The sequence below is a fragment of the Dermochelys coriacea genome, chromosome 2 (genome assembly GCF_009764565.3).
Source record: "Dermochelys coriacea isolate rDerCor1 chromosome 2, rDerCor1.pri.v4, whole genome shotgun sequence".
Taxonomy (NCBI): Eukaryota; Metazoa; Chordata; order Testudines; family Dermochelyidae; genus Dermochelys; species Dermochelys coriacea.
In genome coordinates this window covers 111,434,551-111,450,936 of record NC_050069.1, presented here as the reverse complement: position 1 = coordinate 111,450,936, position 16,386 = coordinate 111,434,551, and the positions used below count along the sequence as shown (strand labels likewise).

At 40.2% G+C, this 16,386-nt stretch overlaps 2 protein-coding genes across 6 annotated transcripts in view; one reads left to right on the top strand and one right to left on the bottom strand.

The window, feature by feature from the left end:
* Positions 1–19: 19 nt before the first annotated feature.
* On the bottom strand, positions 20–15,991 carry TPMT (thiopurine S-methyltransferase). Of its 2 annotated transcripts, XM_043508321.1 has the most exons (10): positions 15,871–15,991; positions 13,450–13,671; positions 11,540–11,632; positions 9,297–9,429; positions 8,366–8,418; positions 3,740–3,814; positions 2,323–2,408; positions 1,322–1,366; positions 1,123–1,161; positions 20–396 (listed from the first exon to the last, which is right to left on the bottom strand). In XM_043508321.1, the coding sequence occupies exons 2-10, from the start codon at positions 13,587–13,589 to the stop codon at positions 275–277; spliced, it is 786 nt and encodes a 261-aa protein (XP_043364256.1). In that variant the 5' UTR covers positions 13,590–13,671; positions 15,871–15,991; the 3' UTR covers positions 20–274. The 2 variants fall into 2 exon arrangements, with proteins under 2 accessions (XP_043364256.1, XP_038246562.1); XM_038390634.2 differs by lacking the exon at positions 1,123–1,161.
* The window catches only part of KDM1B (lysine demethylase 1B), a 42,708-nt gene continuing 42,286 nt past the window's right edge, over positions 15,965–16,386 (top strand). Inside the window, exon 1 of one of the 4 annotated variants that reach the window (XM_038390624.2) lies at positions 15,965–16,140. The gene's annotated coding sequence lies outside the window, so the exon portion shown is untranslated. The remainder of the gene's footprint in view (positions 16,141–16,386) is intronic. The other 3 variants (XM_038390623.2, XM_038390625.2, XM_043508319.1) reach the window with 3 other exon arrangements.

Here is a 16,386-nt window from a genome sequence, read left to right as displayed (position 1 = left end):
AAATAATACAGGAGAAAACAAAGTTAAAATGATTGTTTATAAAAAGTTTCAATGTGGTTAAGTGCTATGCATCTTAAAATAGATACTGTAAATCAAATCAGATGTACAGTGTAATTGACTTTGAAAGCATAAAGTCTCCAAAAGACAAAGATGTTCCATAACCCAGTTTTCATACCTTGAGGTGTTTCAGAATTCCCGAATATCCATCTCATTTCAAAGTGAGATCAATATAATTCTTCCCACCTTGCTAATAAATTTTGTGTTTCTTGTTTCATCAAGGAACAGACTTTAAGGTAAGCAGATATGTTACCTCCAGAAAATAATCTAGTCCCCAGGCTTTGTGCTGGTCTGAGAAGTCATCGACCTTCTCAAGACACTTAATTTCACAGACTTTTCCTGAAAAGGAAGAATAGCAAGTTACAGATATGATGAAGGATGATGATAGTTTGTTTTTCTTTTTTCAATCATGAATTTTTACACTATTAGGAAAAATCTCGCTGACTTAACTCATTTGTAGACTAGCACAAATAAAGTGAGCAGGATTTAACGCTCTCTCATAATTGTATGCCACTGTTAATTAAGAATAATTCATGGTGTTTAGACACTTCAGAGGTTTCAGAAGGGCATAAACCACAGGAACTATAGAACCAAAGCTTAATGTAAGGCATATCAAGGATGAAATGTCAACCTTAACTCAATGTTCTTGTTTCAGTAGCTTTAAGTGGGATCTTTAATTCCCTTAACATGGTGTTTTCCTATCATACTTTTTTCCTGCAAGTTAACTTTGGTTTCAAAATTATAGCAGGAAGCACACAGGTGGTGGGGAAGGTTTGTGTGTTAAATCTGGGTAAAATGAGCAGATAATGTGGCTTGGGAAAAAGGGGGGGGAGGAGGGCAGGGCAAGAAATCAAAATGTTGGAACAGAAAGGACATGAGAAAGTGACTACAGGACCAAGAGTGAGAAGCTGTGGGAATAAGAATGAACATTAGGATCTAGTTTGAATTACTGGAGACTCATGGAAAGAAAGTAACCTTGGGCCAAAAAGGGACTGTTTCTGTCTTATTGGTAGCACAGGTTCAAATTTCCTTTACAACGTGTATTTAAACACTGAGTCTGTATACCTTTTAGGGAAGTGATGTTTTTCCCTGATATCAATAACCCTGGAGTGAAAAGGATATTTATTTTCAAACTATGTCTCTCCAGATTTTGTACAAGAAGCAAACATTTGCCTCAGGACGAGTCAAAACACTACTACAATATAAACACATTTGTCTGTCACATGTTTTGAGAAAACTCATAACTGCAGTGGAGATAACTTACCAAATAAACTTTTAATTTCAGAATCAGGAACATAAAATGGTGGACCTGGAAAACAAAAAAGGGAAAGCTGAATCAGCAAAAGTCACAATGACCCTTCTAATATTACAATGAAGCAAACACGAACCAAATACAAGGAGAAATGTTAAAATATTAAAAAAGAATTATAGGTTATTAATTATAAGACTTTTTCTTTCATTAACAATTACTTAGAGTAGTTCAAAAAGCATATTTGTATTAAGTTAATAATTATCAAGGAAAACTTAAGGAGCTTCTGGGTTTAATAAAAATTAATCAATCAGCCTGATGTATGATACTTAATGCTTACATAGAGCTTTTCATCTTCAAAGCATTTTACAAACATTTGTTAATGAATTATAAAACCTGTGAGGTAGCCAAGCTACAGTAAATTGGGCAATAATTCCTGATTTTAAGTCATGAGGTACTGAAAATCCTGAGTTAGTATCCATCAGAAATATAATATGATTTTCAGATAATGAGGGTGCAAGTGAGAGAGCAATGCTAGGGTAAGGGAAGGGTGCCAAGGAGGTGGACATAGCAGAAGGGGATAAACAGGACACTCTCTATACATTATATAAAAAATAGCGAAGGCAACGTTATTTTGCATTTTGTTTCACAATTCATCTCCCCGCCCCCTCAAAAAACAACTTTTCAATTGAGACCAAGCATGAAAAGTTTCTGCCTTGTAGGAATTTTTTTTTCAAAACTGAGAAGCAAGAGGAAACAGGGTTGTAAAGAAATTTACGTACAAACAAACCCCTCTCCCTTCCCCCCCTCCAAAAAAATCACAAACTTTTGCTACTGTGAATGCCAAAATATACTTAAATAGAAAAACATACTAAATCTGAACACCAAGCCTCTTGACATGAACTGAGGCAAAATTATTTTTTATATATATATATATATATATATATAAATTAATTAGTGCAAAGGTAAAAAGTTATTTTACTTAACTTCTCAACAAAATGATTCAAAGTTCTTACCTTTATGTTTATTTGAATCATATAAAACACTAACCAAGAGATAACAACAGCTTTCCGCCATTAGAGACAACATCAAATTAGCATAGCTAAAAAGAAAAAAATATTTGCAGTCGAAATTACTTTGTAAGTATATGGTACATAGAGTACTCAAAACGTTCAGCAAAAAAGATACGTAATGTATTCCTATGCAGAACAGTTCAAATGCACCCTTGAAATGCACATAAACTAATTTAACTGAGGTACTTCTAATGTAAAATTCCATGCAGTAAACATGCAACATATGAAATCCTAATTAAAATTAATAAAATTCTAACTTATACACATGCGTGCGTGCATGCATGCACACACACCATTTTTCATATGAACTAACAAAAACAAGAAAATGTAAAGCTGATCAAGTATTTAAGTCTGAAGTAGTCTATACTTACTGTAGAGGGGCCTATACAGTATTGATTTTGTTAATTCACGGCATTTTTTTTTTTTTTTTTAACAAAGTAAGGGCCATGTATTCAACTTAACTTAATGTCCAGTTGTAGGGGTAACGTGAAGAGAGAGTGTCATGGGTAAGACTGGAGAAGGGAAAGGGGAAAAAAGGAGAATAAAGAGGATGGAGTGAGGCAGAAAAAGGTGAAAACCAAAAACAAACAAACATGGAAAGCAAAAAGTAATGGTAAAATTCAGATCTGCATCCTGCACTGTGCAAATCTACCACTAGATGGGAACAGCAGCTTTAGGTATAGAACATAAGCAGCAACATACAGTAGAACCTGAGAGTTACGAACGAACACCTCGGGATTGGTAGTTGTTCATAAATCTGAACTGTTCATAATTCTGAACAAAATGTTATGCATGTTCTTTCAAAAGTTTACATCTGAACATAGACTTAATACTGCTTTGAAACTTTACTGTGCACAAGAAATATGCTGCTTTTAATAATCTTAATTTAAATTAAACGAGCACAGAAACAGTTTCCTTATCTTATAAAAAAATGTTTTTAAACCTTCCCTTTTTTTAGTAGTTTACGTTTAACACAGTACTGTGCTGTATTTGCTTTTTTTTTTTTTTTTTTTTTTTTTGATCTCTGCAGCTGCCTGATTGCATTCCTCTGTTCCAAATGAGGTGTGTGGTTGACTGGTCAGTTCGTAACTCTGGTGATCATAACTCTGAGGTTCTACTGTACTGTCCTTATGCTAATGGTATTTTTTGCATTGGCAAGACCATTTCCGGAAGGAAACTCTGTTTCAGAACACAGTGTTCAGTGACTTTAGATGCCACAAGTGGCAAAGAAGGACTGGCTTGGATTACTCCTGGTTTAAGCTAAGTGAGGGATGGCTGATTAGTCAGTGCCAGGAAGATATGTTGTGAAAGGTACGGCCTATCAAAAAGAAAATAATCATAAAATAAATACATTACTTACTGTTCTCTGTCACATGGGTTAATGGCTACTAGAGATCCTCTGTCCCAAATCCCATCAAACCTGCCAGCAATTGTGCTACAAATAGGGGGTGGGGTGGGGTGGGGGAGGGAGAGAAGATTTTATATTAAAAACTAAAATGATCTTTCAGAGTGGTAGCCGTGTTAGTCTGTGTCATGGGCTAAATCCCAAAAGCTCATGCTCAGATGAATTTGTTAGTCTAAGGTGCCACAAGTACTCCTCATTCTTTTTAAAATGATCTTGTTTTTTACAATTTGACTGAGATACTTTTGCAAAAGAAGTGAAAAATCTCTGATAGGCTGTGCATATGCATAGAGGGCTGATATGCTGCTATGGTCTGGCCCCTTTATGCTATAAAACATTTTGAACAAGGAACATTTCCTTTGTAGAGGCCTTCTCTGGGTGCCACAGAAATGGTGGAATGAGTCTGTTGCCCTTTGGCAAGGGTGTGCCCGGGGCAAGAAGAGCTCTAGTTTGAGCACAGCTGTTCTTGGTTATGAGGCAGTTTTTTCAGGCAGTCATAATTTATAGAAACTCTGGGGATACCACTAATTTATGCCAAGGACTGCAACAATCCTTGGACACTTTCAGATCCAAGAGGGTGAGAGAGATGGCTCAAAGCAGCTCACTCCATTCTCCTCAATGTGCACTGAGCTCAGCTCACGTGCAACTCAGAATCAAGACCCAAACATATACCTCAGATGTTTATTCTGAGGTATCTTTTCACTTGAGAAAAGCTAAAACTCATTGCTGCTTGCTTTAATCCAACAAATTGATCAGGACTATTTTTATTCCAAGTTGTGTTGGCTGATGTGACACTGGTGCCAAAATTCAGTTTGATAAAGTCTACTGGTAAAGAGAACTGTCCTCACTAGTTGCCGGTGAGAATTAGGAGGGTGACATTAAATAAGTTTTCCTTCAGGTAAATATGAAAACATAATTCCAAAGAAGAGTTTAAAATAAATTTGCCTTGAAACAAAAATGTGTCATATTGTGCAGCAGCTTTCCACCTGATATTGGGCTTTATTTCAGAGTCCACTAACATTAAAAATAAAATAAAATAAAATAAAATAAAATCACACTTTCTTCTGTTGTTGTTTTAATCACAACGTCATTATCAAGTTTTTGGCTTCTGACCTGTAACCCTGTCCTGTATTTTTCTGTCTGATGCAATGAGACATGAAACATTTTAAAAGCTCACGAAACTCATGAAAGCTTATGCTCAAATAAATGTGTTAGTCTCTAAGGTATCACAAGTACTCCTTTTCATTTTAAAAGCTTGTTTTCTTTTAAAGGTCTGCAAGGAGAGGAGATCACACCACTTTGCCTTCTACATACACTTACCATTGGCTTTTAAATATAACATCTCACAACCAAGACGCGATATTTAAGACCCAATTTAAGTAGGGAGGTAGCATAGTCTCGTGAACAGGATCCTAGATTTGGATTAATGAGATTTGGGTTCCATTTCCACCTCTGCCACTGGCCTGCTGTATGGCCTTGGGGAAGCCACCTCACCTCTTTGTGCTTCTGTTTTTCCTCCCACCTCTTAACCGTACTGTCTAATTAGACAGTAAACTCTTTGGGGTAGGCGCTGTTTCCCACTATGTTTGAACAGCATCTGTCTGTGTAAGAGCCCTGATCTTAGTTGGGAATTCTAGGCACTACAGTAATACAAATGATAATAAATAAAACAATAGTTTATATCGGGATGAGCAACATTAAGGCAGTAGAAAGCCATAAAAACCACTAAAACCCCTGTGGGGTGATGGGGTATGTGACAGAGGTGTGTGTGTATCGTGTCCTGCGCCACCCCTGGGAGCTTTGATGAGGGGAGGAGGAAGCGGGGTGAGGAGAGGAATCAGGTCAGGTCCTGTCCCTGGAGGCACGTGACACAGGGGTCGGGGGGGTGGGGAGTAGGGTCCTGCCCCTTTGTGGTGAGAGGGTGGGTTGGAGAGTGAGCCTGCCCTCCACTCACCTGGGCAGAGGTGGCTCCTGTCCCACAGGGCTGGGCCTACCTCCTCACTCCAGCCCATTGTTCTTGCCACAATGTTATGTTACGGAACCCTCCCCAGTGATGCCTTGCCCTCTTCCTGCCCTTGTCTCTGCTGGATCTCCTGCCCTAAGCTGTGTTGTGATGGGCCAAATAAAATGATGTTGCAGGCCAGATGTGACTCCTGGACCACCAGTTGCCCATCCCTGGTTTAAATATTGTCATTAGGCCAATCCTGCAGATCACACACAAACAAAAATCCCACTGATTTAAGGCCTGAATCGCGGCTCAGAATTGGGCCCCAGGTGTGTGTTTAGTAAGTACACAGATTGTAAAAAATTTAGTCTAGCACTCAGAATTGTCATGAGCCACAACTGATTGCTTAGTTAACTGCTTTAGCTACAACACAGCATTCCTTCAAAGAGTAATAATTCCTGTGACTCATTAACTAGCGAAAAAAAGTCTGAATTGTCTCATTCTGACACAGAGCATGAACACATCTAGGTTCCCTTGCCCAAATCATGTTCTGAATTTAGAACAAAAGTGACTGATCACAGGCCAGCCCAGGCAAGTGTGAAGTAAGCTTAACCGCCATAGTTACTAACCGAGTATTACCCATATTGTGTGTGGACAGAAGCCACAACAGTACTGATGCATTTTTATACTCAAAGGAGTCTTCCAATTGTTCCACTGACAGAAAGATATTGACACTTTCACCACTCGTTTAGAACATTGCATAAGAGCGTCTTATTAAAAAACAAAACAAAACAGGAATGTAGAAGAAAATTTACAACACATGCATGTGACTCCCGTTTATTTTGTTCTCTAAATAAGACCACATCTCCTCATTATTTGGTCTAGTGATTCTCACTGGCAGCATTGCTAACGTGTTACATATTTTGTTTTACTTTGAAATATCATTCCACATTGGTATCATAGAGGTTTTAAATTTTGCCATGTTACTTACAACTATATTTAAAGATCATTAACTTTTTAAAAAATTGTTGACAATAAGCTTGAACATTTCCTGGCTCTGCGTCCAGTGATAGCTAGAAAGTTTTAAAGGTGCCTGTTATGCAAGCAGCAACATTGCCTGAATCTTCTTCTACCTTGTCACTTTGGATGGAATATAGAGATATATTTTATATTAAAATTTCCATTCTTGCAAGGCCGCTTAATCACACAAACAAAAGAGAATCAGCTAAGTCAGCAAAAGGTTTAGTGACCATCTGTTATGTTAATAACTTTGGATATTTTACCCAAAATATAAGATATCTTAGAGCCAGCACCACATTCCTGTCTCCCAATCTACAAATTATACCTTCTCTCGAATAGCTCTGACACTCTTATCATTTACAAAATATAAAATGATTGATTTCCTCATAGTACAGTAAAGCTATGGGGCAATACTGCTCATATTAACAGCTGCTCCTGAGGTTGATATGAGGCAAAACTCACCAGCCCTAGAGGGAGTTTTATCTAAATAAGAACTGCAAGACTGGGACTATCCTGCAGATGCTGAGTGCCCTTAATGCCCTATGGGACAGATTTTCTGGTCTGGCTGAACTGTATTCAGGACGTGATCAGAGGCAAGGAAGGTGGTTTTAACATTCCATTGTATCCCTCCCTATGCTGGAGTCTGGAACGGCATAGGTGGCTTTGTACCACCCAATAATTCACTGGCACAAAGGAAAGCCTCCACTGGCTGGATCTGGCAGCTTTGAGCCAGAAAACAGGTGCAAAGCCCCCTTAATGGACTGGTAAATGTGGCCCATTGACTGCTCTGGGTACTGAGAGCATTCAACATTATGAAGCACTGAGCCCAATCAGTAGCAAGCAGGCAAGGCTCGATTCTGAGAGATGCTGAATAACTGCATCTCCCACAAAATATTGTGGTGGAGCAGACGACATGCCCCACTCCCACTGACAAGGCAAAGTTAAGGAACTCCTGTAGTCACAATCAGCCTCAACCCCTCACACTTGTGAGGTGTGTCATGCCTGGATACTTAAAAGGGTGGAAATCAGTGCAGTAGAGGTGGCAAGCAGAGCCAGGGTTCAGAGCTCCCAGACTGAGAGTCCTGTAGCACTCACTGACCTATGGCTTTCATGTGCTGCCTGCTGAGCCCTCTGGAGAAGCAGATGGCCTGGGCTGGTTATCTTTATTACAATTCCATCATGATTAAGCCACAACCTTTACTCACATTAAGGAACTGAGAATGCCTCTAAGGCCTGAGAGACTACTTCCTTCTCTCTTGCATAACGAAGGGGGAGGGATCAGGGAAGTATTTTCCTTTTGTATGGACTGTTTTATAGCCCCTGAAAGGGGGTAGATTCATACAAGGCACAGCTGCAGGGCTGTACTCTGTACCCCAGAAACAGACCACACAGTTGTGGCTGTCTGTAGAACACAGGAGGTAAACAAGGTGCCTGGTCTCAGCCCTAGGCGGCAACCCTGAAATGTTAGCCTGCGACAGACATCTGTCAGAGTTGCAGATGTTCAGTGCTTCTTATGATTTGGTCCTTACTACTCAAATGTTTTTGGCCAGTTCAGATAAAACATAACCTAACAATATTTGTTAAAAATTTGATTGTGAAAAAATGCTGTTCATTCCTACCTGGACAAATCATAGATACTGCAACAATACAGAGAAATGTTCCCAGAGGTACTCTGCAATGAAAAGCAGGGAAACACCTTTTAGTGAATTACATATTTTAATATATATATTTTAAAATAAAAAACCTAAGTGGGGGAGGAATTAGGAGGAATGTTCTTTCAGTTTTTCCTTATTGGATGTATCTCGAAGCCCTGTGACTGCTGCTTCACCACTGTCATGTGGCATGGGCTTAAAGTTCAGAGAGAGAGAGAGAGAAAGAGAAAAAAGGTGGATGAGATATCTTTTACTAAAGACACTAGATTTATGGCTTGTTACAACAATCTGTAATCACTAACCCCCCTTTTTGTCCTACCACTACAGGAATGTTAACAGGCCACTTCACCTTGACTGGTCCCTTAGACAATGTGCTAATTACTTATGCTAAACTATCTGTTTGACCCTGCATTTAGCTGTGACAGTGGGAGTACCTTTTCCAGACCTGAAGAAGAGCTCTGAGTGGCTTGAAAGCTTGTCTTTCTCACCATTAGAAGTCAGTCCAATAAAAGATATTACCTCAATCACTTTCTCTCTCTAATCTCCTGGGACCAACATGGCTACAACGCCACTGTATACAACTGATTCATCAGGGCATTTAAGCAAGTGTCTAATTTTAAGCATGTGAGTTGTCCCATTGACTTCAGAGTGTTTAAAGTTAGACACTTAAATACCTTGCTGAATGAGGGCCAAACTAAGTAACAGCTTGAGGATAATTACCCAGTACAAAATTCAACTTTGATGCTTCTTTCTCAGAATCCTCTTTAGAACAGGTGAAAGATGAAAGGCAAGACAAAGAAGTGCTAAATGCCTAAAGAATGGTTTGGCCTGCTCAGCTATCCCTGAATTATATCATTAAGTATACAAAAAGATTTGACTATGCAAGCACAAAACAAACCTTAAAAACTTTGGCTCCAGAAATCCCTGGGATTGGTTCTTCAGAATAAGAAAGATTGTGTTCTGTGAAAAATTCCTTCAGTGCACATTCGCTGAGTTCCACACCAACTATAAAGTGTCCCATGTCAGCTAACCTATGCACAGCAATAAAAGTTTTCACGTTTACTTGTGATTCACTGTTCTTATTACATAATTTTGATTTATACTCATCCATTCTCTAACTGAAGATGGGGCTTTGGTACATGTGTATCTCCTACAGAACAGTGGTTTATTACAGCAGGTTTTTTCAGAATCCAGGCTCTTGTGAGATAGGATTTATCTAGGTATTTTTAATCTTGGAGTTTTCACACTTTATTGGAAAAAAAACCCACAGTATCTGATTTTAATGCAATTTTGCATGGTTATTTGAGTAGATCTTGATATGAACTAAGGAATACACTTTGTTTGAACTTGATAAGCTTTACATGCAATTATTCATTTTTACTGTATTAATGGAAAACATGGGGGCACTACAATGACCAATAATAATACTTCCCTCCCATGGTGGATGACCAAAGGATTCAGTCACCTAGTGAATAAAGTGTTTGCTTGATATTTCACATCCTGTTAAAGTTATTACAACATCCAGGTTTGAAAAACCGCAAATGCTGTTGAATAGCAAGAAACTTTCTCTGGCCAGCGTGAGGAGCTAGACCATCACTTTTTCAAACACTTATAAGGCTTTCATTTCATGGTTACGAAGAAAATTTTCCAAATTTGAACTGAAGATGGATGCTGACCCATGCCAAGTGAAATCTCTAGTAACTAGAAAAGCAGTACTTGTGGCACCTTAGAGACTAACAAATTTATTAGAGCATAAGCTTTCGTGAGCTACAGCTCACTTCATCGGATGCAAGTTCATTCATGCATCCGATGAAGTGAGCTGTAGCTCACGAAAGCTTATGCTCTAATAAATTTGTTAGTCTCTAAGGTGCCACAAGTACTGCTTTTCTTTTTGCGAATACAGACTAACACGGCTGCTACTCTGAAACCTGTCTCTAGTAACTGTGATCCATATTAAAACATGACATGAGTTTTTAGATAAAGGGCAATCTTATACTGTATGCCTGAATGACTCAGCATTACTACACTTTACACATTACTACTACTATATTGTTCTCCTTTGTCTCAAGATACACAGCTCAAGACCTATGCAGCTGCCTGGCTTTGCCAAACAGCAGCAGATTGAAATTAACAACACACTGGTCAGGTTCACTGCAACAGATCTCTGCAGTTAAGTGATGAGAGTCACATTTCTTTCACACTGCTGCTGTTTGGCAAAACAAAGAAGGTACTAACCAAGAGGCTATGTTGGTACAGAGGAGTAGCAGAGACACTCCCCCCTCGACTTTTTTTTTGGGGGGGGACAGGGGGGACATGATGGAAGGAAGCTAAAACAGAGCTTCTCCTCCCTCCTAGTCCCCAGAGATTGAAAAGCTTAAAGTTAAACAAACATCTACTAATCAGCAGATAGAAAAGGAGTACTTGTGGCACCTTAGAGACTAACAAATTTATTAGAGCATAAGCTTTCGTGAGCTACAGCTCACTTCATCGGATGCATCCGATGAAGTGAGCTGTAGCTCACGAAAGCTTATGCTCTAATAAATTTGTTAGTCTCTAAGGTGCCACAAGTACTCCTTTTCTTTTTGCGAATACAGACTAACACGGCTGCTACTCTGTAATCAGCAGATAGTACATACTCTTGAAGTAGGCTCCCAGGAGTGTACCCTGGTAGGAATCCCAGTACCCTCCACTTCCTAGCAGCCAGGATGTAAGGTATCTTAACAGGTCGTTTTCCTTGAAGCTCACTGGTGCCTACTCTCCCTATTTGGATAATAGGTTCCTGGCAAATTTTTCTAGCTCTCAATCAACTTACCATATCAAAAATCTTAAACATCTTACTCTTTTATAACCTCGCTGCTTTTGTATACATCACATTTTTATACAGCTGAACTGTTCTTTTTCCTACAGGAATGTTTGCAAACTGTTTGTTACTATTACCTCATCACTGGCAACCCTGGAAGAATTAAATGCTGCCTTCTTTTAAAATATCTAGTGAGCATGTAAAAGCAAAGGAACTATACTTTATGGTGAAAATAAAGGAATGACTATTATATTCACTAATTTACAGAGATGCAGACAGGATAATACATTTTCCAAGAAAAGTAAGTTAAAAGATTTCTACTCCTAAGGGCTGTGTTTTACCATTTCATTTCTACTGCTTTGCCACAAAGTGGAAAAAATATCCTGAGTCCACTCCTGCCATTAAGAAGAACATCCAGATACTTCCTTAAAATCCTGCAGAAGAAAAAATAAATAACTATTTAATCTTGGAATTGTTTCATGTTCATAGCTGAAAAGCAAGTGTAGCCAAGAATAAAAGGTATCAGGTATTTATATGATATAAAGGTGAAATATAAGTATTAATTAATGATTTAACATAGGGTCCCAGGCCTTCGGCTGTAAAATATTTAGTTTAGCCAAATTAGGCTTTAGGCTAAGTTATGCTAATTTACCTGCATAATAGAGCTAAGTAAGCTAATAATAAACTCGCTGAGCTTGTGTCTATGTTTGTGATAGCACTTCTTTTCAAAGATCAGTGTGAGTTTGGATAAAAACGTCTATGAGAGCTCAGTAGACACTACAAGATGACTACTGGCAGCCTGGGTGAAATATTAGAGACTTTCTGTTACTATGGTGACGTAAATGTTAACGAGTATAAAAGGAACTAACAAGTTAGCCTATGGAAAATGCGACACCCCAGAAGTAGTGAAGTATAGAAAGTCAAATAAGGAAAAGGGGCTCCTAAAACCATCATAAATATATATGAACCCCAGTGAGCATCAGCACAACTGATTATAAAAGCTGCATTGTGGCCTAAGGGCCGGGTGGTGGGAGAGAGAAACCAGGATGATGACCACTGGTGGTGGTGAGGATGACTAGCACTTCAGGTATTTCCACAAGGCATTAGTAATGCTAATACTATGTGTTTTGTATTGGTCTCTCTCTCTCCTTTAACAGATTGCAGTGTAAGTAATTATTATAGAAAGAGCACTATGCAGTCTCTATTATTCACTTTGGGGGTCCTCTTTCTATTGACAACCTCTTAACTGTAGTCATTCTTGGGGGCTGATCTTTCAGAGATTAAGGTATAGGTAAAAAGAAAAAGGAGTACGTGTGGCATCTTAGAGACTAAAATTTATTTGAGCATAAGCTTTCGTGAGCTACAGCTCACTTCATCAGATGCTTATGCTCAAATAAATTTTTTAGTCTCTAAAGGTGCCACAAGTACTCCTTTTCTTTTTGGGAATACAGACTAACACAGCTGCTCTGAAACCTAAAGTATAGGTGTAAACCCTCACCTTGAGATGGGTAATTGGTTAAAGTAATCCATAGCTATAGATAAGGCTATGCCAGAAATGATGCAATAGCCCAGCTAAAAGCTTCCATCCAACCTCAAGTGTACTATACTTTGGTGTTTCAAACTGTCTCCATTAATTTACAATATAACATCCACTTTTAAACAGACATTTAATTAAATTTAAAAAAAGAAATTAAATTACCGTTTTAAACGGGCACAGGCTACTGCTCAGGCAAAAGAATTACCCACCTCTGAAAGGGCTACTTTAGATTATTAAAACTGAACAAACCTAAAACATCTGAATTTACTCTACACTATTTACTTCTTGTATTTAACTCAACTTGGGCAATGTAACCAGAATAATTAGTTTTGTTTTCTAAGGCACTAGTCCTGTAAGGTGCAGCATGTGGGTAAACTGCCATGCATATGCACTACATACTGCAAGACTGGGGTCTAAAACAATTCATAAATACTGTAGAAGTGTTTCACATCAGAAAACACACACCATATCTAAGTTTTGTGGTCTAAAGATTTCATTTAAGATGTAAAAGTTTGACAAGTAAGGTGATCTTTCCATCTCTCCATTATCCTTGTGATGGCAGCTTAAACATCCATAATTATAGAAGCTCTGAACAAGGCTAGTACAAAACACTTTGATGTTCGTACTCAGGCTGCATTTTTGTGACAGGCTTATGAAAGTTATATTATTCAATTATCATTCATTACAGCTTAGGTAGAAGAAAGAGTAACATACGGATGTCCTTGTTCCTTATGAAATCCAATTTTTCTCATTTGCCATTTCTGCAGCCATTCCTCTTCAGTCACCACTCTGCATTGTTGTTGCCCAATATCAGAGCTTTCTTTTATTCTCGGTACATCTGTAAAACTGTCCATGGTCTCATATACTTGTCTGTGTAGAGGGTAAAAATATGTATTCCCCAAGCAATATTTTGTACCATGTACGGAAGTCCTGATCCTGCAATCAGGGAGAACTTTCATTAATTGCTATTATTAGCTTCAACTGGAATTTTGTCTGAATAAAAGCACTATTAAAAATAACTGGCATTTTAAAAGACCGTGAAAATATTTTATTCATACAAGGTTTGCCTTTAATTTATTAACAGAATTTAAATGTGGGTCCTAACATATTGACAATATTTCTGTCACCTCAGATCACTTTATTTTGAGCAAATATCATCTATGGGACGATCCAGAATTCCTGCATGGATAGATGTTAAAGGAATTTTGTACTATATTCTTAAACAAATTTTACATACCATTTTATGTATTACTCTTATGTTCTATTCATGCACAGTATAACACACTTGTTTTTTTTTTCCACCAAATGCATCCGATGAAGTGAGCTGTAGCTCACAAAAGCTTATGCTCTAATAAATTTGTTAGTCTCTAAGGTGCCACAAGTACTCCTTTTCTTTTTGCGAATACAGACTAACACGGCTGCTACTCTGACACTTGCAATGAGATTCCAAAGAAACGCACAAGGATTTTTAATTGGGGTTGGTTGGAATGTTTGAAGATAAATTTCCACACTTTATTTTTAAATTGCCTTTTCACAATACATGGTGGGACTGAAGAGGGGCAAGAATGGTTTCCATTTTTCTGAAAGGAGGTTCAACTTTCAGAAAATGTGGAAACCACTAGGTTAAGGGAATTCATTATAAAGAATAAAAAGCATTATAACAGGGCTGCTCTTTTCAAAATTTTCTCCTTTTTCTAAGTGTGGTCCCAGAAGTTTCTCAGTCTGTACTTAATTTCAGTTTGCTCACCGCGCTCTGAAGGAAGCAGCTCTATTTAAATGGTGTGGGGGGGGGGAGGAGGTTAATATTAAAAAGGGGACATTCACCCATTTCCCTCATTGGGGACAGAAGCATATACTTTTACACTGATACCTTCCTCTCCAAAGCACAGTTACAAAGCCCTTCTTCCCTGCTCTGTTCCCCAAAACTGAGATTTAACAGTTTGCCGACATCATATGCCAAATAAATTAACATGCAAAATCAATATTAATGTTGCAAGTTTAAAATATACAAAGGTCATGAAATTAGTAACCTAAGGTTTCAGAGAAAAATGACATCTCATTTTAAATTACTTTTTAGTGAGAAGGAAAAAAATTAAGTTTTGTTTTTTCCCGGAAAAAAAAAAAACTGAACAGCAAATGATTGGTACAATCTGGAACTATCTTATAAACAAGAAGTTAAATAATTAATTGCCTGAAGAGTGATCCAAAATACCACATGTGAGCAAGTTACCATCTCATAATGACTTTTATTTCATTTCAGTTAGCAATTTCATTAATGTACTTTTTTCCCGGCGGGGGAGAAGCCAAGGAAATAAACAGTCAAAAAAAAAAAAAAAAGAGAACAGAAATAAAACAGGAAGAAAGAGAAGAGACTGAGAAACTGTGTATTGTACAACAGTAGGAGACTCTGAGATTACACAATCAGTTAATTTGGCTCCTCTGGGACAGGGCCAATTGCAGGAAAAGGCTATGTTATGCAAGCACTCCACCCTGCTTTAACGCCTTAGAACAATGCGATTTCTCCACACCTCACCTGACCCCTGCTGCTGCAAACACGTTCGTGCTTAACTTAAAGCCCAAAAAGAACAGGAGGACTCGTGGCACCCTAGAGACTAACGATTTATTAGAGCATACGCTTTCGTGGGCTACAGCCCACTTCATCGGATGCACAGAATGGAACATTTAGCATGAACAGCGCCAGGATGGACGGCAAGGACAGGAAATTTACTCCCCAGGCTTAAAATAAAGCAGGCGCTCGAGCGTTTGCAGGATCAGGGCTTTAGTGACTCGTCCATACGCTGATGATTAAACAGCGCCACAGGAGCAGCCTAGGGGGCAGCCAGTGCCAGGGCGATGGAGGCTGCAGAGCGGCCGAGGAGCCCTCCGGAATCTTTTCTGTCAGCAGGGCCAGGCTGGGGAGCCAGACCTGCCACCAGCGCCCCGCACACACACGCTGTGAAGTCCGACCCGCGCGGTGTGGAGCTCAGCCAGCCCCCTCCGGCCCCCGCGGGGCAGGGACCCCGCAGCGTCTTTCCCTCTCCCAACGCCAAAGCCCCGGCCCCGGCCCCGGCCCCCAGCGCTCCACGCCCGGACGCCGAGGGCGCGAGCGAGCGCCCCGCTCTGTCCTGACCTGACCTGGCCTGGTTTGGGCGCGGCCCGCGGAGCCCCCAGCTGGACAAGCCGCCTCCAGGCTGCGGACTCCAGCCAGCCCGGGCCGCGGGGGGAGGAACCCGCTGTCCCCGCCCCCTGCCCCGCACGCTACGCGCCGAGCAGAGCGAGAGCGGAAGCGGCGGCGGCGGCGGCAGCAGCAGCAGCGGGCGGGCGCGGGTGAGAGGTGAGCGGCGAGCGGCAGCCGCCCCGGGAGGAGGAGGAGGAGGAGGATGGTGGGAGCGGCGGCGCCCCGCGGTGAGTGCGTGCCCCTGGCCGGTCGCCGCCGGGGCGGGCGCTTGGCCGCGGCAGCAGCTGCCTCCTTTCCTTGGGGGGGGGAGGCGGCGCGGCTGCCGCCGCCGCCTGGGGCGGGGATGTGGTGACAGCGCCGCACAAAGCGGACCCCGCAGCCCCTGAACGGGTCTTTCTTTTGCGGGGGGCGGGTCCCTAAAGGAATCTTTTCCTTTGCGGGGGGAGGGTCTGTGTGCGTGGGAGCTTTGGCGC

Coding starts and splice junctions, on each gene's coding strand:
- TPMT (XM_043508321.1), bottom strand. CDS start 13,589: ATGGACAGTTTTACAGATGTACCGAGAATAAAAGAAAGCTCTGATATT. Junction 9,430..11,539: donor AAAGCAGTAGAAATGAAATG/GTAAAACACAGC, acceptor TGCTGTGCATAG/GTTAGCTGACATGGGACACT. Junction 1,162..1,321: donor TGAAATTAAAAGTTTATTTG/GTAAGTTATCTC, acceptor TTTTCACTCCAG/GGTTATTGATATCAGGGAAA.